A 21747-nucleotide genomic window follows, 5' to 3' on the forward strand; every position below is an offset into this window, starting at 1 on the left:
CCCCTGCTCCCAGGCAAGTCCCTGCTGAAGCTTGCTGCTCTTGTGCACGCTCCCTCTCTGATGCTCACTGCTCTAGTGCACCTCTTGGTCCAGTGCACGCGCACGCCCCTGCTCTCTGCTCCCGTGCACGCGCACGCCCCGCTCCCGCGCACGCCCCTGCTCTCTGCTCTCTGTTCCGGTGCACGCGCACGCCCCGCTCCCGCGCACGCCCCTGCTCTCTGCTCTCTGCTCCCGGGCACGCGCACGCCCCGCTCCCGCGCACGCCCCTGCACTCTGCTCCCGGGCACGCGCACGCCCCGCTCCCGCGCACGCAGACTCTGCAGCCCGCTGCTCTGGTCAGGCTGCACCTGCTCGGCTGCAGTGTCCGCTCGCCGCCCGCCGCCCGCCGCCAGGCCCTTCAGGGGCCGCGACCCCGCACCGCACCGCCGCCCCCCCCCCCCCCCCCAGGATGCGCGCGGGCCCCGGGCGCCCCGGCCTGAGCACCATGGCCTTGTGCGCACTGCTGCTGCTGCTGGCACTCGGCCCCGGGTGAGAGAGGGGCCACAGGACAGGCGCCTCTGGGAGGGCGGGCACCCGGGGGCGGGCATCCTGGGCGGGGGCACCCTGGGACTGGACACCTGGACGGGGACACCCTGGGGCCCGGGCTGTGCGGCGCAGTGGGCCCTGCATCCCAGGCCCGGGATGGCGCTCAGCACCGTGGACAGCGCCGGGCAGCAGGGAGGGGGGTGGAGAGCGGCTGCCAGGACCAGTGCCAGCTCCGGACTGTGTGCGCGGCCCTGCACCCTGGGGCAGGCCTGGTGGTGGCCCTGCACCCTGGGGTGGGCCTGGACAGAGGCCCCTGCACCCTGGGGTGGGCCTGGTGAAGGTTTCTGCGCCCTGGGGCAGGCCTGGATGGAGGCCCTGCGCCCTGGGGTGGGCCTGGTGGAGGCCCCTGCACCCTGGGGTGGGCCTGGACAGAGGCCCCTGCACCCTGGGGTGGGCCTGGACAGAGGCCCCTGCACCCTGGGGTGGGCCTGGTGGAGGTTTCTGCACCCTGGGGTGGGCCTGGATGGAGGCCCTGCCCCTGGGGTGGGCCTGGTGGAGGCCCCTGCACCCTGGGGTGGGCCTGGATGGAGGCCCTGCACCCTGGGTTGGGCCTGGACAGAGGCCCCTGTGCCCTGGGGTGGGCCTGGATGGAGGCCCTGCACCCTGGGGTGGGCCTGGTGGAGGTCTCTGCACCCTGGGGTGGGCCTGGATGGAGGCCCTGCACCCTGGGGTGGGCCTGGTGGAGGTCTCTGCACCCTGGGGTGGGCCTGGTGGAGGTCTCTGCACCCTGGGGTGGGCCTGGTGGAGGCCCTGCACCCTGGGGTGGGCCTGGTGGAGGTCTCTGCACCCTGGGGTGGGCCTGGTGGTGGCCCTGCACCCTGGGGTGGGCCTGGATGGAGGCCCTGCACCCTGGGGTGGGCCTGATGGAGGCCCTGTACCCTGGGGCAGGCCTGGTGGAGGCCCTGCACCCTGGGGTGGGCCTGGTGGAGGCCCTGCACCCTGGGGTGGGCCTGGTGGAGGTCTCTGTACCCTGGGATGGGCCTGGTGGCGGCCCCTGTGCCCTGGGGTGGGCCTGGTGGAGGTCCTTGCACCCTGGGGTGGGCCTGGTGGAGGCCTCTGCACCCTGGGGTGGGCCTGGATGGAGGCCCTGCACCCTGGGGTGGGCCTGGTGGAGGCCCCTGCACCCTGGGGTGGGCCTGGTGGAGGTCTCTGCACCCTGGGGTGGGCCTGGATGGAGGCCCTGCACCCTGGGGTGGGCCTGGTGGAGGTCTCTGCACCCTGGGGTGGGCCTGGATAGAGGCCCTGCACCCTGGGGTGGGCCTGGATGGAGGCCCTGCACCCTGGGGCAGGCCTGGTGGAGGTTTCTGCACCCTGGGGTGGCCCTGGTGGTGGTCCTGCGCCCTGAGGTGGGCCTGGATGGAGGCCCTGCACCCTGGGGTGGGCCTGGATGGAGGCCCTGTACCCTGGGGTGGGCCTGGTGGAGGTCAGCTGAGGAGTTGCCTCACAGGCTTCAGGAGGCCAACCCCAAGGGTTGCAGCGCCTGGTCAGGGCTGTGGCCTTTAGGAGGGAGCCTGGGTGGTGCCCCAAGTGGGCAGGGTCTGGCCCCCAGTGCTGCTGCCCCTTCCTCTCTGGGACAGACTGCAGCTTCCTCAGAAGACAGCCTTCAGAATGTGATTCATGTCACAATGTCTTAATAGGATCCTGGCAAAGAACTTTATGTGTTGGAATTTGCATATATATATATATATATCTGGCTGAATGTGTGACTGAGTTTTTCAGAACTTAGAGCCAGAGCTTGCTTACAGGTAGAGAAGGGCTTTCTCGCTTAACTGTTACCTATGGGGCCTGCAATTGAATCCTGGACCAGATGGGCTGGCCTGTCTTCCCCCAAGTGGCCAGCGTCCCTGTCAGCGGGCACGTGGCTGAGGACAAAGGAGGCTGACAGTCCAGTTGCTCCTATCTCTGCCCCACTGGCATTTCTGTCTGCGGCCAAGCATGCTTAGAATCTCCTCTTGTGGGCGAGTCTCTCTCCATTGTCCCAGGCACTTGGTACGTCACTGGGCTATGTCCTTTTCAGCATTTTAGGGTCTGGGGCCTGGGTTTGACTCGCCCCAGGAGTGGGAGGTCCGCACTGTGGGCAGTGTGCCACCTGATGCCATCCCTGAGGCCGCTAGGGTCAAGCAAGCTTCATGGAAACAAGTTCAGAAGGCCAGGAAGGCCGGGGTGCCCAGGAGTCATGCAGAACAGGCCCTTTCTGTGACAGAGCTTCCTAGGAAGTTGAAGAATAATTAAAACATTATTACTGATTTAATATTTATTTACAAAATTACAAGACTGCAGGGTACAGCTCTGCACCATTCCCACCACCAGAGTTTGGATCCCCTGTCCCTCCACTGGAAGCTATATCAGTTCCCCCAGATTGCAGATGTGGGATGACCATTGTTTCCATGGCTCTCTGCCTATATCTGTGTATGTTTGTCCTTTCCTCTATGGTCCTGTCTTCTCTTCCTTTCCATGTGACACCTACACCTACTACCACATCCAAATGTCCCTCCCTGTTCCCTTCTCTCTCTCTCCCTCTCCCTCTCCCTCTCCCTCTTCCTCTCCCTTCTCTCTCTCTCTCTCTCTCTCTCTCTCTCTCTCTCGGTCCTGATGGAGTTGGAGTCCAGAGCCCTCTTGTCATCTCTCCCTAACTTTTCTCCTCCTCAGGGAGCAGAAGGTGGGAGCTCTGGCTTCTGTCATTGCTTCTCCGCTGGACATGGGTGTCGGCAGGTGGATCCACACCCCCAGCCTGTGTCTGTCTGTCCCTAGTGGGGCAGGGCTCTGGGGAGGGGAGGCTCCAGGACACGTGGGTGAGGCGTCTGCCCAGGGAGGTCAGGATGGCATCATGGCGGCATCTGCAACTTGGTGGCTGAAAGGCGTTGAGATAGAAAGCAGGACAAATGTTTAATAAATAAGAACCATAAAGTAGGAATAGAGCAGATGAGGACAGGAATCTCAGGGTGGAAATAAGCCAGAAAGTCCATTTTAGGCCTGTTCCAAGGGGCCCACAGCTACTGCAGTTCTGCTTGAGTTTCCTAGCTAACATGGAGCTGGACCAAAACATAGTCTGGCAGGGAGATTTTAAGAAAGACTTTTTCATTCTCACCATTCCAGTCATCCTGCTGATGAATCCACTGGTCTCTAAAGTGGAGGAGCCTCTCTCCTCAAATGTGAAGGGTCTTTTCTGGCCCTCAGGACTCCCCCACCTGCGATAGCTCTGAGCCCTTCCCCGTGAAGAGCAACCCGGGGACGCCCTGCACTGTGTACCACAAGGCCTGGCCCTCAGGGCCGGCGAGGCCCCTGGAGCTCATTCCCAGCAGGCACCCAGAGGACACACCAGGCCCCCGGGCGCTGTGCCTGCTGCCAGCCGCTCGGCACCGTGTCCTGAGTCACTGGGTGTGTTTAGCAGCCCATGAGGGCGGGTGCCAGCCAGGGATGGCCTCAGTGCCCCGTCGTGAGAGGACCTGGAAGAGGAACGGCACAGCTGCCGGGCTTTGGCGAGACTCCTGCAGACCACCACTCTGCATGCCATACTCACCAGTCTGCCTCAGTGAGGGCGGGTTTACTGGCAGCCGAACACTCGCCCACAGGGCTGCAGGGCTGTGGATGCAGACCCTCCACATTCTCGCAAGGCTTATAAACAGTTTGGCCGTTTTTTTGTTTTTTTGACCCGTGTATTTCAATCTTCCAAATTCCAAGTCTGAGCAAAGGGACCGGGTATATGATGATTGATGTAGTAGCAGTGTGTAAACAAGGAAGTGGTTCTTCATGATTCTGTCAGCTGTCTGCGGTTAGGCATGGCCTGAGTGAAAGGGTCAGGTTTAGCAGCGATGAATATGCCAGGGAGAATACTAGGAAGGTTCTTTACTAGAAACTCAGCTTTGCTTGTTTGTTGGCTATAAACAGTCAGAAATTGAGAGGGAAGGGAAGATAGAAGAGGAGAGAGGGAGTCGGGCGGTGGCGCAGTGGGTTAAGCACACGTGGCGCAAAGCGCAAGGACCGGCATAAGGATCCCAGTTTGAGCCCCCAGCTCCCCACCTGCAGGGGAGTCACTTCCCAGGCGGTGAAGCAGGTCTGCAGGTGTCTGTCTTTCTCTCCCCCTCTCTGTCTTCCCCTCCTCTCTCCATTTCTCTCTGTCCTGTCCAATAATGACGACATCAATAATAACTACAACAATAAAACAACAAGGGCAACAAAAGGGAATAAATAAATATTTTTTGAAAAAGAAAATAAAAGGAGAGAGGCAGAGAGACACCTGCAGCCCTGCTTTACTACACACAAAGCTTTTCCCTTGCAGGTGGGCACCGGGGACTCAAACCTGGGTCATTGTAACATAGTCACTCAACCAGGTGTGCCACCACCCAGCCCCTTGAAACAGGCTCTTTAATTCTATCCCAATAAGTCAAGACTCTACAGGATGCAGAGAGCTGTAGGACTCACTTCCTGTGCTGTGCTGCCCTGCACACAGCCGGCCTGGCTGGTCAGCAAGGAGCATGGAGCCACAGACATCAGTGAGCTTCCTGTTTTGCTCTTAATTTATTTTCATTACTGGAGAGAGACACAGAGAAATTGAGAATGGAGGTGGAGATAGAGAGGAAAGGAGACAGCAAGACACCTGCAGCCCTGTTTCAGCACTTATGAAGCTTCACCCCTGCTGGTGGGGACCAGGGGCTTGAACCTGCAGTGGGAAAGCTTCTAGAGTGGTGAAGCAGGGCAGCAGGTGTCTCTCTTTCTTGGGGTCCCTGCACAGTGTAGTGTGGTCCCTTAACCAGATGTGCCTGGTCCCTGGACTTCCTGTTTTTATCTGGGCTTGCATAGAAACGTTTCAGGTTCCTGATGAGCTAATGCAGGTCTTCTGCCCCTTAACTGCCATGTCACTGTTTTAACCTTTACTGGGGGATGACCCTGCAGGCGGGGCAAATGTGACTTCTCAGCCTAGCGGAATTCACCTCTGTGGGCAAGCCTGGCATTTCCTCTCCCTGTACCTGTTCTGTCTGTCTCTGCCCAGAAAGGAATAATTCCCTGGGTACAGTTAATGCTTAGTAGCAGAAACACTAGGACACACACACGTACCTGAAGAAGATAACACCCTTGCCACCAGGCTCCAGAATGTGGCCCTCAAAGTGCCCTGCAGACATGGCATCTTGTTCAAGTGGAAATAATTAGCTACGTAAACGCCCCTCATATCTAGAACTGGTCACGGAAACAGCCCTCACATTCCCGTGTAGACGGTCTCCTCCCATGGCAGAATCCATGGCTATCCCTGAGGCTGGGGCAGCTCTGGCTGGTACCACCAGGCCCCCACACCTCAATGCAGCTTCTGGCCTTTGGCGTGAGAGCACCATAGCTGGTTGCACACGGTTTCCCTGGAGCGGCCTGTGGTCTCCAGAGTCCTGAGGCCATGGACCAGATAGGTGACACCACCCTGGCCCAGCACAGGGCTCAGTATCTTCACAGGTGCTTCAGATCTGGACTTTGAGGAGGCACACCGCAGGCAGGAGCCTCTCTGCAGACTCAAGGCAGGCTGCCGCTCTGCTCCTCAGGAAAGACGTGGCGACCCTCAACCAGGAACCAGACAGACAGACATCCTCAGGTAGTTGGCTAACTGGACAGAGAGAGAGAAGCGGGGAGACTGAGCGAGACCACAGCACTAAGCATCCTGTAGTGTGCTAGGGCCAACTCCAGCCTGCGCTGCACATCTTCCAGGGCAGCCCACTGTCCCCGTGAGCTGTGTGCAGGCCTGGACTCTCGGGCCCGCTGCCAGGGACTTGCACAGCCAGTCGTCTGTGTGGGTACCTTCTGCAGTCAGCGCTGAGCTGCGTGTTGTGCACACCTTGTGCATACACTCTCTTCCAAAGCGTGTACCCCATTCTTAGCAGAACCCAGGGAGCGGTGACCAGGACTCACATGAGGCAGACCAGGAGGCCAGGCCAGGAGCCAGCGTGACTCCCGCCAACACAGCTGGTCAGACACGACTGTGATGTGCGGGTGTAGGACTGTGTGAGAGCTGGTCAGACACGACTGTGATATGTGCAGGTGTAGGACTGTGTGAGAGCTGGACAGATGCGACTGTGATGTGTACAGGTGTAGGACTGTGTGAGAGCTGGTCAGACACGACTGTGATGTGTTCAGGTGTAGGACTGTGTGAGAGCTGGTCAGACACGACTGTGATGTGTACAGGTGTAGGACTGTGTGAGAGCTGGTCAGACAAGACTGTGATATGTGTGGATGTAGGACTGTGTGAGAGCTGGTCAGACACGACTGTGATGTGTTCAGGTGTAGGAATGTGTGAGAGCGGGTCAGACATGACTGTAATTTGTCTGGTTGTAGGACTGTGTGACAGCTGGTCAGACACGACTGTGATATGTGCAGGTGTAGGACTGTGTGAGAGCTGGACAGATGCGACTGTGATGTGTACAGGTGTAGGACTGTGTGAGAGCTGGTCAGACAAGACTGTGATATGTGTGGATGTAGGACTGTGTGAGAGCTGGTCAGACACGACTGTGATGTGTTCAGGTGTAGGACTGTGTGAGAGCTGGTCAGACACGACTGTGATGTGTACAGGTGTAGGACTGTGTGAGAGCTGGTCAGACACGACTGTGATGTGTGCGGGTGTAGGACTGTGTGAGAGCTGGTCAGACACGACTGTGATGTGTACAGGTGTAGGACTGTGTGAGAGCTGGTCAGACACGACTGTGATATGTGCAGGTGTAGGACTGTGTGAGAGCTGGTCAGACACGACTGTGATGTGTGTGGGTGTAGGACTGTGTGAGAGCTGGTCAGACACGACTGTGATGTGCAGGTGTAGGACTGTGTGAGAGCTGGTCAGACAGGACTGTAATTTGTCTGGCTGTAGGACTGTGTGAGAGCTGGTCAGACACGACTGTGATGTGCAGGTGTAGGAATGTGTGAGAGCTGGTCAGACAGGACTGTAATTTGTCTGGCTGTAGGACTGTGTGAGAGCTGGTCAGACACGACTGTGATGTGAAGGTGTAGGACTGTGTGAGAGCTGGTCAGACACAACTGTGATGTGCAGGTGTAGGAATGTGTGAGAGCTGGTCAGACATGACTGTAATTTGTCTGGCTGTAGGACTGTGTGACAGCTGGTCAGACATGACTGTGATATGTGCAGGTGTAGGACTGTGTGTGAGCTGGACAGATGCGACTGTGATGTGTACAGGTGTAGGACTGTGTGAGAGCTGGTCAGACAAGACTGTGATATGTGTGGATGTAGGACTGTGAGAGCTGGTCAGACACGACTGTGATGTGTTCAGGTGTAGGACTGTGTGAGAGCTGGTCAGACACGACTGTGATATGTGCAGGTGTAGGACTGTGTGAGAGCTGATCAGACATGACTGTGATATGTGCAGGTGAAGGACTGTGTGAGAGCTGGTCAGACACGACTGTGATATGTGCAGGTGAAGGACTGTGTGAGAGCTGGTCAGACACGACTGTGATATGTGCAGGTGTAGGACTGTGTGAGAGCTGGTCAGACAAGCTGATGTGTGGGTGTAGGACTGTGTGAGAGCTGGTCAGACACGACTATGATGTGTACAGGTGTAGGTGTGTGAGAGCTGGTCAGACACGACTGTGATGTGCAGGTGAAGGACTGTGTGAGAGTTGGTCAGACACGACTGTGATGTGCAGGTGTAGGACTGAGTGAGAGCTGGTCAGATACGACTGTGATGTGTACAGGTTTAGGACTGTGTGAAAGCTGGTCAGACACGACTGTGATGTGCAGGTGTAGGACTGTGTGAGAGCTGGTCAGATACGACTGTGATGTGTACAGGATTAGGACTGTGTGAAAGCTGGTCAGACACGACTGTGATGTGCAGGTGTAGGACTGTGTGAGAGCTGGTCAGACATGACTGTGATGTGTACAGGTGTAGGACTGTGTGAGAGCTGGTCAGACACGACTGTGATATGTGCAGGTGTAGGACTGTGTGAGAGCTGGACAGATGCGACTGTGATGTGTACAGGTGTAGGACTGTGTGAGAGCTGGTCAGACAAGACTGTGATATGTGTGGATGTAGGACTGTGTGAGAGCTGGTCAGACACGACTGTGATGTGTTCAGGTGTAGGACTGTGTGAGAGCTGGTCAGACACGACTGTGATGTGTACAGGTGTAGGACTGTGTGAGAGCTGGTCAGACACGACTGTGATGTGTGCGGGTGTAGGACTGTGTGAGAGCTGGTCAGACACGACTGTGATGTGTACAGGTGTAGGACTGTGTGAGAGCTGGTCAGACACGACTGTGATATGTGCAGGTGTAGGACTGTGTGAGAGCTGGTCAGACACGACTGTGATGTGTGTGGGTGTAGGACTGTGTGAGAGCTGGTCAGACACGACTGTGATGTGCAGGTGTAGGACTGTGTGAGAGCTGGTCAGACAGGACTGTAATTTGTCTGGCTGTAGGACTGTGTGAGAGCTGGTCAGACACGACTGTGATGTGCAGGTGTAGGAATGTGTGAGAGCTGGTCAGACAGGACTGTAATTTGTCTGGCTGTAGGACTGTGTGAGAGCTGGTCAGACACGACTGTGATGTGAAGGTGTAGGACTGTGTGAGAGCTGGTCAGACACAACTGTGATGTGCAGGTGTAGGAATGTGTGAGAGCTGGTCAGACATGACTGTAATTTGTCTGGCTGTAGGACTGTGTGACAGCTGGTCAGACATGACTGTGATATGTGCAGGTGTAGGACTGTGTGTGAGCTGGACAGATGCGACTGTGATGTGTACAGGTGTAGGACTGTGTGAGAGCTGGTCAGACAAGACTGTGATATGTGTGGATGTAGGACTGTGAGAGCTGGTCAGACACGACTGTGATGTGTTCAGGTGTAGGACTGTGTGAGAGCTGGTCAGACACGACTGTGATGTGTACAGGTGTAGGACTGTGTGAGAGCTGGTCAGACACGACTGTGATGTGTGCGGGTGTAGGACTGTGTGAGAGCTGGTCAGACACGACTGTGATGTGTACAGGTGTAGGACTGTGTGAGAGCTGGTCAGACACGACTGTGATATGTGCAGGTGTAGGACTGTGTGAGAGCTGATCAGACATGACTGTGATATGTGCAGGTGAAGGACTGTGTGAGAGCTGGTCAGACACGACTGTGATATGTGCAGGTGTAGGACTGTGTGAGAGCTGGTCAGACAAGCTGTGATGTGTGTGGGTGTAGGACTGTGTGAGAGCTGGTCAGACACGACTATGATGTGTACAGGTGTAGGTGTGTGAGAGTTGGTCAGACACGACTGTGATGTGCAGGTGAAGGACTGTGTGAGAGTTGGTCAGACACGACTGTGATGTGCAGGTGTAGGACTGAGTGAGAGCTGGTCAGACACGACTGTGATATGTGCAGGTGTAGGACTGTATGAGAGCTGGTCAGAAAGGACTGTGATGTGTGTGGGTGTAGGACTATGTGAGAGCTGTTCAGACACGACTGTGATGTGCAGGTGTAGGACTGTGTGAGAGCTGGTCAGATACGACTGTGATGTGTACAGGTTTAGGACTGTGTGAAAGCTGGTTAGACACGACTGTGATGTGCAGGTGTAGGACTGTGTGAGAGCTGGTCAGACACGACTGTGATGTGTACAGGTGTAGGACTGTGTGAGAGCTGGTCAGACACGACTGTGATGTGTACAGGTGTAGGACTGTGTGAGAGCTGGTCAGACACGACTGTGATATGTGCGGGTGTAGGACTGTGTGAGAGCTGGTCAGACACGACTGTGATGTGTGTGGGTGTAGGACTGTGTGAGAGCTGGTCAGACACGACTGTGATATGTGCGGGTGTAGGACTGTGTGAGAGCTGGTCAGACGCGACTGTGATGTGTGCGGGTGTAGTACTGTGTGAGAGCTGGTAAGACATGACTGTGATGTGCAGGTGAAGGACTGTGTGAGAGTTGGTCAGACACGACTGTGATGTGCAGGTGAAGGACTGTGTGAGAGTTGGTCAGACACGACTGTGATGTGCAGGTGAAGGACTGTGTGAGAGCTGGTCAGACACGACTGTGATGTGCAGGTGTAGGACTGAGTGAGAGCTGGTCAGACACGACTGTGATGTGCAGGTGTAGGACTGTATGAGAGCTGGTCAGACAGGACTGTGATGTGTGTGGGTGTAGGACTATGTGAGAGCTGTTCAGACACGACTGTGATGTGCAGGTGTAGGACTGTGTGAGAGCTGGTCAGATACGACTGTGATGTGTACAGATGTAGGACTGTGTGAAAGCTGGTCAGACACGACTGTGATGTGCAGGTGTAGGACTGTGTGAGAGCTGGTCAGACACGACTGTGATGTGTACAGGTGTAGGACTGTGTGAGAGCTGGTCAGACACGACTGTGATGTGTACAGGTGTAGGACTGTGTGAGAGCTGGTCAGACAAGACTGTGATGTGTGCGGGTGTAGGACTGTGTGAGAGCTGGTCAGACATGACTGTGATGTGTACGGGTGTAGGACTGTGTGAGAGCTGGTCAGACACGACTGTGATATGTGCAGGTGTAGGACTGTGTGAGAGCTGATCAGACATGACTGTGATATGTGCAGGTGAAGGACTGTGTGAGAGCTGGTCAGACACGACTGTGATGTGTGCGGGTGTAGGACTCTGTGAGAGCTGGTCAGACACGACTGTGATGTGCAGGTGTAGGACTGTTTGAGAGCTGGTCAGACATGACTGTGATGTATACATGTGTAGGACTGTGTGAGAGCTGGTCAGATGCGACTGTGATGTGTACAGGTGTAGGACTGTGTGAGAGTTGGTTGAACAGGACTGTGCTGTGTGCAGGTGTAGGACTGTGTGAGAGTTGGTCGAACAGGACTGTGATGTGTGCGGGTGTAGGACTGTGTGAGAGCTGGTCAGACACAACTGTGATGTGCGCAGGTGTAGGACTGTGTGAGAGCTGGTGAGAAATGACTGTAATGTGTGCGGGTGTAGGACTGTGTGAGAGTTGGTCAGATGCGACTGTGATGTGTGCAGGTGTAGGACTGTGTGAGAGCTGGTAAGACACGACTGTGATATGTGCGGGTGTAGGACTGTGTGAGAGCTGGTCAGACAGGACTGTGATGTGTGTGGGTGTAGGACTGTGTGAGAGCTGGTCAGACGCGACTGTGATGTGTGTGAGTGTAGGACTGTGTGAGAGCTGGTCAGACGCGACTGTGATGTGTGCGGGTGTAGGACTGTGTGAGATCTGGTCAGACACGACTGTGATGTGTACAGGTGTAGGACTGTGTGAGAGCTGGTCAGACGCAACTGTTTTATGTGTGGGTGTAGGACTATGTGAGAGCTGGTCAGACAGGACTGTGATGTGTGCTGTTGTAGGACTGTGTGAGAGCTGGTCAGACACGACTGTGATGTGCAGGTGTAGGACTGTGTGATAGCTGGTCAGACACGACTGTGATGTGTACAGGTGTAGGACTGTGTGAAAGCTGGCCAGACACGACTGTGATGTGTACAGGTGTAGGACTGTGTGAGAGCTGGGTAGACACGGCTGTGATGTGCAGGTGTAGGACTGTGTGAGAGCTGGTCAGACACGACTGTGATGTGTACAGGTGTATGACTGTGTGAGAGCTGGACAGACACGACTGTGATGTGCAGCTGTAGGACTGTGTGAGATCTGTTCAGACTCGACTGTGATATGTGCGGGTGTAGGACTGTGTGAGAGCTGGTCAGACATGACTGTGATGTGCAGGTGTAGGACTGTGTGAGAGCTGGTCAGACACGACTGTGATGTGTGTGGGTGTAGGACTGTGTGAGAGCTGGTCAGACACGACTGTGATGTGTGTGGGTGTAGGACTGTGTGAGAGCTGGTCAGACACGACTGTCATATGTGCGGGTGTAGGACTGTGTGAGAGCTGGTCAGACATGACTGTGATGTGTGCGGGTGTAGGACTGTGTGAGAGCTGGTAAGACATGACTGTGATGTGTACAGGTTTAGGACTGTGTGAGAGCTGGTCAGACACGACTGTGATATGTGCGGGCTTTGGACTGTGTGAGAGCTGGTCAGACAGGACTGTGATGTGTGCTGGTATAAGACTGTGTGAGAGCTGGTCAGACATGACTGTCATGTGTGCGGGTGTAGGACTGTGTGAGAGCTGGTCAGACACAACTGTGATGTGTGCAGGTTAGGACTGTGTGAGAGCTGGTCAGACACAACTGTGATGTGTGCGGGTGTAGGACTGTGTGAGAGCTGGTCAGACAGGACTGTGATGTGTGCGGGTGTAGGACTGTGTGAGAGCTGGTCAGACGCTACTCTGATGTGTGCGGGTGTAAGACTGTGAGAGCTGGTCAGACACGACTGTGATTGTGCAGGTGTAGGACTCTGTGAGAGCTGGTCAGACACGACTGTGATGTGTGCGGGTGTAGGACCCTGTGAGAGCTGGTCACACACGACTGAGAGAGAGAGAGGTGGGGAGTTTCTGTGGTCCTGAGGCCTCAGTCCACAAAGACTTTGGGTATCAAGCCTTGAGGCGCAAGTGGTCCCCGCATGGGGGATGGACTGTCCCTGGCTTCTCACAGGTCCCGTTGATGAACGAGGGAGAGGAATGTCACAGAAGAGGCTCTCGGCAGATTCCTAAAAGGACTTTCTTTCTCCAGGCTTCATTGGGTTCCCTGTTGGTTGGACATTTGGGGGTCAGCATGCACAACCTGTGGTCAGATGCTAGTGAGACAGGCAGCTCTTGCAGATCCTCACCTCTCCTGGGCTCTGGAGACGGAGAGGCAGACAGAACCTCACCTCTCCTGGGCTCTGGAGACGGAGAAGCAGACAGAACCTCACCTCTCCTGGGCTCTGGAGACGGAGAAGCAGACAGAACCTCACCTCTCCTGCGCTCTGGAGACGGAGAAGCAGACAGAACCTCACCTCTCCTGCGCTCCGGAGACGGAGAAGCAGACAGAACCTCACCTCTCCTGGGCTCCGGAGACGGAGAGGCAGACAGAACCTCACCTCTCCTGGGCTCTGGAGACGGAGAAGCAGACAGAACCTCACCTCTCCTGGGCTCTGGAGACGGAGAAGCAGACAGAACCTCACCTCTCCTGGGCTCTGGAGACAGAGAAGCAGACAGAACCTCACCTCTCCTGGGCTCTGGAGACAGAGAAGCAGACAGAACCTCACCTCTCCTGGGCTCTGGAGACGGAGAAGCAGACAGAACCTCACCTCTCCTGGGCTCTGGAGACAGAGAAGCAGGGACAGAGCCTGAGAGATGCCCTGGATGCCTGACCAGGGCTGTGCAGTGAGTCTGGACCCTCCCTCCAGTGGGTGGACACCTGACCAGGGCTGTGGACAGGAAGTTGAGGCGGTGGGGAGCTCTCACACCGAACTGGCAGCTGAGTCTTGAGGAACCTTCATGCTTCATCCTTTACACCTTATCTTGAGGTCTTTATCCAGGACACGGCTGTCATGGAGATTTTAGGCCATTCTTGTGGGCCAGGAGCTCAGGAAGTGCCACCCGTCCGTCTTGAGTGTCAGGCAGCAGGATTGAGCCAGTAGAGGGGCAGGGAGGTCCATAGCTGTTGGTGAAAGAACCTCAGGCCTGAAGCTCAGGCTCCAGATGTTCCCCAGCACTGGTAGGGCCAGAGCCCAGCAGGCTCTGATTTTAAGGTGTGGGGAAGGGCTCCCAGCGCACTAGCTCTGTGGCTGTGTGCAGCCTGGTCACTGAGATCTTGCAGGGAAGAAGCACGTAGTCGGCTGCCTTGCAAGGAGCTCTGTTCTCCAGACCACACGCCCATAGACGGCCGTCTCCTGCAGCCCTCAGCTGGACCAGGGGGCACCCACCCCGGTGTCCACAGCTGAGCGCCAGCAGACTCAGGCTCTGCTCTGCCAGGTGTCCGCAGCCGCCTCCGCTCTCTCCCAAGTCAGGAGCAGACACAGAGGCTCCTCTGGTCGGCCAGTTTCACATGTTGGTCTAAGTTGCACGGGTTCCCCGGGATGCTTTGTGGTCTCATCTTGTGACGGCAGATACGGCGTTTGACGAAAGTGCAGGCACCGGCCACAGGGCCTTGGCCCCTGGGGGTGGGGGGTCTCCTCCTGCATGGCTGTTCCTCCTGGCTGCACAGACACCTGGGCTGACAGCAGCTGCCACCTCTGCAGAGGGCAGCTGTGCTCTCACGAGCCACTCACCCAATGTCAAGGGGACATTTGTCCTGGCTACAACTGAGCTCATCACAGCTGTGGGGACGTTTGTCCTGGTTACACACTGAGCTTGTCACAGCTGTGTAATCGGCATAAGAATCCAAGTTGTTCATGTAGCCGTCTGGATGGAGAGGGGGAGTCTCCTTACAGCATGGACGATCAGATTCAGAGGACTCCACATGGGAGCCTGGGCTTTCCAAAGCCCCCCAGACACACATGTGCACATGTGTACGCGTGCGCGCGCGCGCACACACACACACACACACACGCAGTACTTGTGCAGACTCCTTTTTCCCATTTTTAAGAGATAGACAGAAGTAGAAAGACGGAATGACAGTGACACTAGCACCAGAGCCGCCTCAGTGCATGTGTGGTGGGGCCTGGCTCTGACCTGGCCACACTGCCTCACAGATCCTGCCCTGAGTCCAAGGCTCACATGGAGGCAGGTAACCGGGGCAGGTGGTGCGGCCACACGTCCAGCTTTACCACGCCTGGCACCTTCAGTCAGCTCCCGACTGCCTCCGGTGCACCACATGACCTCCCGGACTCACGGCCCAGGGTCTCACCCATGGCCAGTGGTCAGGGTCCCCATGACCAACCCCACAAAGGAGGGGGGTCTTCACCTCAGAGGCCGGGGAGCAGGAGGCGGCATGTCGTGCTCAGTCAGAGACTCTGGTTCCTCCACGGTGGTTCTGGAAGCCGTCCCAGATTCTGCACAAGCGACATTAATTTAGACCTCAGCTGGGCAGCTCTAGCACGTAGAAGTCCATTTATTTTTAATGTAGGGCTCATTATTTTCCTTCCTGGAGGACATCTGCTCTGAGTTCCTCTCAGCCTGAGCTGTGGCTGTGGGAGGGCTGGTGCTCGAAGTGAAAGTGGCCATGGTGTCTCCTACACTGCAGGCACCCGGGGAGCCTCGCCTCAGCCCAGTGCAGTCGGGTGTGGTGGGAATGCTGGCCGTTCTGTGAGCGTGGTGGCATCCACAGAGGCCCCAGTGGCATCTGAGGTCACATGGCACTGCCTGCAGGTGTCTTGCTGCAGACCAAGCCCTGACCCACCCCGAGGATGCCTGTGCAGTCTCAGACACTCTGGCTTCCCCACAGCCAGGGCCTGACAGGGATGGACCTCACAGCCTACCTGGGGACCATCCCCACAGCCAGGGAAGAGCCTCACAGCCTACCTGGGGACAATCCCCACAGCCAGGGAAGAGCCTCACAGCCTACCTGGGGACCATCCCCACAGCCAGGGAAGAGCCTCACAGCCTACCTGGGGACCATCCCCACAGCCAGGGAAGAGCCTCACAGCCTACCTGGGGACCATCCCCACAGCCAGGGAAGAGCCTCACAGCCTACCTGGGGACCATCCCCACAGCCAGGCATGGGCCTCACAGCCTACCTGGGGACCATCCCCACAGCCAGGCATGGGCCTCACAGCCTACCTGGGGACCATCCCCACAGCCAGGGAAGAGCCTTACAGCCTACCTGGGGACCATCCCCACAGCCAGGGAAGAGCCTCACAGCCTACCTGGGGACCATCCCCACAGCCAGGGAAGAGCCTCACAGCCTACCTGGGGACCATCCCCACAGCCAGGGAAGAGCCTCACAGCCTACCTGGGGACCATCCCCACAGCCAGGCATGGGCCTCACAGCCTACCTGGGGACCATCCCCACAGCCAGGGAAGAGCCTCATAGCCTACCTGGGGACCATCCCCACAGCCAGGGAAGAGCCTCACAGCCTACCTGGGGACCATCCCCACAGCCAGGCATGGGCCTCACAGCCTACCTGGGGACCATCCCCACAGCCAGGGAAGAGCCTCACAGCCTACCTGGGGACCATCCCCACAGCCAGGCATGGGCCTCACAGCCTACCTGGGGACCATCCTGTCAGCCAGGTTCCTTATGCTGTCAGTACTGGAAGGTGCAGTGCCCCTGGGTCCTGAGAGGACATGGTCTCCTGCAAGTAGCAGGTCTGGGTTGTTAGCTCCCAAGAGCGGTTGGGCTGTGGTGAACCTGGTTAATTGCAATTATCAAGCACAAAGTCCTGGGTTTGAGCTCCTGCCCCCCAAGTGCAGATGCCTATCTCCCTCTCTACCTCCCCATTCCCTCTCAATTTCTCTCTGTCCTACTGAAAAACAAAACAAAAAACAGAAAGGGAAGAAAACAGCTCTCTGGTGGCCGGATCTGTGGTGACTGGGGAGAGCAGGCTGACTGTGAAGCCTGGTGGGTGGAGCAGAGTCCTGAGAGGCTGAGCCGCCCCTGCTGCCTGCCTCAGTGAGGGCCTGGGGCACTGTGAGCTGGTAACATCTCTCCCACCAGCAGCTTTTCTGACCCACCCCTCCTTTCACTCCCAGCCTCTCCAGCCAGAAGTCGGATGACGATTATGAAGATTACACCTCTAACAAAACCTGGGTGCTGACGCCCAAGGTCCCCGAGGGGGACGTCACCGTGATCCTCAACAACCTCCTGGAAGGGTACGACAACAAGCTGCGGCCAGACATTGGAGGTAGGTGCCCTGCTCTGGCATGCCAGGCCCAACACCAGGAGCCCCAGCGGCTGGAGGCAGGGCAGGCAGGTTGCACAGTTAGACCCACTGACGGCTCTCAGAAATGGCAGGGCACCCACTGACAGCTCTCAGGACAGACAGGGACCCACTGATGGCTCTCAGAAATGGCAGGGCACCCACTGACGGCTCTCAGGACAGACAGGGACCCACTGACAGCTCTCAGGACAGACAGGGACCCACTGACGGCTCTCAGGACAGACAAGGACACACTGACAGCTCTCAGGACAGACAAGGACCCACTGATGGCTCTCAGGACGGGCAGGGCACCCACTGACGGCTCTCAGGACAGACAGGGACCCACTGACAGCTCTCAGGACAGACAGGGACACACTGACAGCTCTCAGGACAGACAGGGACCCACTGATGGCTCTCAGGACGGGCAGGGCACCCACTGACAGCTCTCAGGACAGACAGGGACCCACTGATGGCTCTTAGGACAGACAGGGATCTATTGACTGCTCTCAGGACAGAGAGGGACCCACTGATGGCTCTCAGGACAGGCAGGGGACCCACTGACGGCTCTCAGGACAGACAGGGACCCACTGACGGCTCTCAGGACAGACAGGGACCCACTGACGGCTCTCAGGACGGGCAGGGGACCCACTGACAGCTCTCAGGATGGGCAGGGGACCCACTAACGGCTCTCAGGAGAGACAGAGACCCACTGATGGCTCTCAGGACAGACAGGGACCCACTGACAGCTCTCAGGACAGACAGGGACCCACTGACGGCTCTCAGGATGAGCAGGGGACCCACTGACAGCTCTCAGGACAGACAGGGACCCACTGACAGCTCTCAAGACGGGCAGGGGACCCACTGACAGCTCTCAGGACAGACAGGGACCCACTGATGGCTCTCAGAATGAGCAGGGACCCACTGATGGCTCTCAGGACAGACAGGGACCCACTGATGGCTCTCAGGACAGACAGGAACCCACTGACAGCTCTCAGGACAGGCAGGGGACCCACTGATGGCTCTCAGGATGGGCAGGGGACCCATTGACGGCTCTCGGGAAGGGCAGGGACCCACTGACGGCTCTCAGGATGGGCAGGGACCCACTGACAGCTCTCAGGACAGACAGGGACCCACTGACGGCTCTCAGGATGGGCAGGGGACCCACTGACATCTTTCAGGATGGGCAGGGAACACACTGACGGCTCTCACTGCAGGCAGGGGACCCGCTGACGGCTCTCACTACAGGCAGAGGACCCACTGACGGCTCTCAGGATGGGCAGGGGACCCCCTGACATCTCTCAGGACAGACAGGGACCCACTGACAGCTCTCACTACAGGCAGGGACCCACTGACGGCTCTCAGTACACATGGCACTGGTGAGTTCAGATGGAGCCACAGTGGTCCAATGAGACTTGGGAGCTAGAATCCGGTGCTTTCAAGGCGTCCCCAGAGGCTGTGGTATCCTGTGAGGGCTCCTCTGTGACAGACAGACAGGCAGACCCTGGGAAAGAAGCACATACTGTCACCTGACTCCTGTCCCCTCTACAGAGCCCCAGAGCACCCAGCAGTGTGGGGTGTGTCCCCTGCCCGCCACAGGGTGGGCTCTGACCCCGCTTGCGGGAGGGGACCAGACACTCGGGGCTCGGCCAGCAGGGTCTCTCCCGCTGTGAGAGCCAGGCTGAGGGCAGGCGGCCAGGGTCTGCTTGTACAGAGAAACACACAGGCGGGCAGGAGCCGGAGACTCCAGGAGTCTCCCGACCCAGTGTCCTGTGCCCCTCGGAGCTGTGGCATTGTCCCTCATAGGTGGCGAGGCGAGGGACATCTCGTCCCCTCACAGGCTGTGACCAGGAGCAGGCTCCTGAGAGGACAAAGTGTCCACACGCCCAGTCCCACAGGGGACCACACATCCCTCCTGAAGCCTGGGGACCTGTGCAAGGCTCGGGCACCTGAAGGGAAAATGCTGTATTTCAAGATATGTGGCAAGGGATAGTCAGAGCACTGTTTTTCACTTTGCCCCTTTTTAAAAAAAATTCTATTTATTTTTCATGAAAGAGAGCTAGAGAGAGAAAGATACAGAGAAATACCAGAGTCCGGCTGGTGGTGTTGCTGGGGACTGAACCAGGGACCTCAGAGCCTCAGACAGGAGAGTCTTTTGCAGAACCAGCGTGCTATCTCTCAGGCCCTGTTTATCTTTATTATCATTTTTATTATTTTTTTCTCCAAAGTCCTGCTCAGCTCTGGCTAACAGTGGTACTGGGGATTGAACCCGGGACCCCAGAGCCTCAGGCACTGAAGTCTTCTGCATGACCATTCTGCTGTCTGCTCAGCCCCCCTTTGTTCCCTTTTAAACCATCTTGAAGGCATCCGTGGTTCCAGACCTAATCCATGCTGAGGACTTACGTCTGCTCACCTGAGAGGAGACACTTCCTTAAAAACTAGACATTCGGGTGTGGCCCCCGCCTCTGGCTTGAGCGGGTCACCTCTGCTCACCTGAGAGGAGACACTGCCTTGAAACTATACATTCAGGTGTGGCCCCCGGCTCTAGCTTGAGCGGGTCACCTCTGGCGCAGCAGAGTGAATGCTTGTAGAGTCAGGCCGCCAAGGGGTAGGTACTGTGCTCACCTCTCTGTCTCTCCCAGTCAAGCCCACGCTGATCCACACAGACATGTACGTGAACAGCATCGGGCCTGTGAACGCCATCAACATGGTGAGTTTCTCCGTTTCCACTTGCCAGCTCACCAGGGAAGAGCCAGGGCACGGGGAGGAGGCGCCCGGGGTCGGGGGCCTTTAGGTTATCGGTCCTCTTTCTCCTTGCCGGGCAGCCCTGGGCAAAGCAGGAGATGATTTTGTAGGATCTGTGGAAGCGTCACCTGCAGTGTTGCCTGTGGCAGTACCCTGAGTGTCACCTGCAGTGTTGCCTGTGGCAGTACCCTGAGCGTCCTCTGTAACTGATGGCATGCCCACTCTCATTTTGCGGGTATATGCTTTGCATCTATATTTCTGCATACATACGTTTAATTTTGCAAAAGAGTTTTACTTCTAAAACAGAACATTCTCTGCTTATTTGGCAAGCATTTACTGCTTACTGGAAAATAAAACTTAGCGCTTTACTGCTTCCTGAAATACTGATGTTCTGGGGAGACTCGTGCCTCCAGGCAGATGCTTCTCGGAGGGAAAGCACCCTGCCCAGATGCAGCGACAGGTGGACTGAGCCTTGAGAGGCCTTGGGCTGGAGTCTGCACAGGTTGGGCCCTGCCACATGCCGCTGGACACATTCATGGCCTGGGGGCCTATGACAGTGTCACTGCCACTGCTTTGCTGGGTCTCACTGTCCGGGACTGACTTCTTCAGATAAGAGGGAGCCAGAGAGAGGGAGGGGGAGGGAGAGGCAGGCTGTAGCCTTCTGTCTCTGCCCAGGACAGTGGGCCACTCATGAGCTTGGACCAGACACCTGGCAGAGAAGCCACTTCCCAGCTGAACTACCACATTGACTCTTTATTATTATTATTATTGTACATAAACACCATTCCCACCACCAAAAGACCGTGTCCCATCCTATCCTCCTCCCCCCCCCCAGGAAGCTGACTGTCCACCACCACCCCCCCAGGAAGCTGACCATCCACCCTCACCCTCCACCCAGTGTTTTCATTTTGGTGCCCTACTCCAAATTTACTCAGATGCTGCTTTGCGGATCCTGCTCAAAGCAGGATCCGACTCTTTATTTTTATTTTCTTCTTGGTAACTTGAAAGCTCTGGTACTGAGCTAGTACTGAGCTCACTCTCCCGAGTCAGAGACAGGTCAGATCAGAAGCCCTGGCTGCACTCCACGGGGGCCATTGCCAAAGCCCAGCCCTTCACACATCCCTCCTGCAGGCAATCCTGCTTTTTAACTATTGAATCCCAGCAGGCTTCTACTTTACAACTAACATCTTGAGGATCTCAGCTGCCCCTCATAGCTGTAAGCACCTAAGACTGATGCATAGCTCCTGCAAACAGGGCTGTGGATTCTGGGACTCAGAGCCGTCGCCCCAGGAGCACAGAATCCTAGAGGTTCTTACTCCTTTTCAGGCCAGAACATAAACAAGAAATGACCACCCATGGCAGCTCCCTCCCGTGGCCGCTCCTGCCCGTGGCCGCTCCCACCCATGGCAGCTCCTGCCCGAGGCTGCTCCTGCCCATGGCCGCTCCTGCCCGTGGCCACTCCTGCCTGACTCCGTGACCAGGAGTGGCTGCTCCCACCTGACTCCGTGACCAGGAGTGGCTGCTCGAGTGGCATACTCTAGATCCCATCTTGCTGATGGACCAGCTCAGTCAGTCCCCAGAGCTGGTGCAGCCAGCCAGATGTGGGCAGGGCAGGGGCTCTGGCATGACCCAGCCAGCAGGTCCTGGGGCAGCTGCCCTGCCAGTGTGCCCTTGCCATGGGAGGATGGTGGGGCTCTGGGCGAGGACCTGGGTGTGACCACCAGCCCCTAGGCACAACCCCAGCCATCCTTTGCTGTCCTCACTCAGAGGTGACGTCAGTCACTCCTGGCGCTGAGCACAGTGC

The 21747-nt window shown here is 57.1% G+C and overlaps 1 protein-coding gene across 3 annotated transcripts in view; it reads left to right on the forward strand.

Moving 5' to 3' along the window:
- The first annotated feature begins 443 nt into the window (after positions 1-443).
- GABRG2 (gamma-aminobutyric acid type A receptor subunit gamma2) overlaps positions 444-21747 on the forward strand; it is a 36983-nt gene continuing 15679 nt past the window's right edge. For 2 of the 3 annotated variants that reach the window (XM_060197049.1, XM_060197050.1), the window contains exons 1-3: positions 445-528; positions 17035-17186; positions 19841-19908. In XM_060197049.1, the coding sequence (XP_060053032.1) occupies positions 449-528; positions 17035-17186; positions 19841-19908 (300 nt within the window). In that variant the 5' untranslated portion in view covers positions 445-448. Of the gene's footprint in view, positions 529-17034; positions 17187-19840; positions 19909-21747 lie in introns of all 3 variants that reach the window. The other variant, XM_060197051.1, reaches the window with a different exon arrangement.

Source organism: Erinaceus europaeus, chromosome 9 (assembly GCF_950295315.1).
Source record: "Erinaceus europaeus chromosome 9, mEriEur2.1, whole genome shotgun sequence".
Lineage (NCBI taxonomy): Eukaryota > Metazoa > Chordata > Mammalia > Eulipotyphla > Erinaceidae > Erinaceus > Erinaceus europaeus.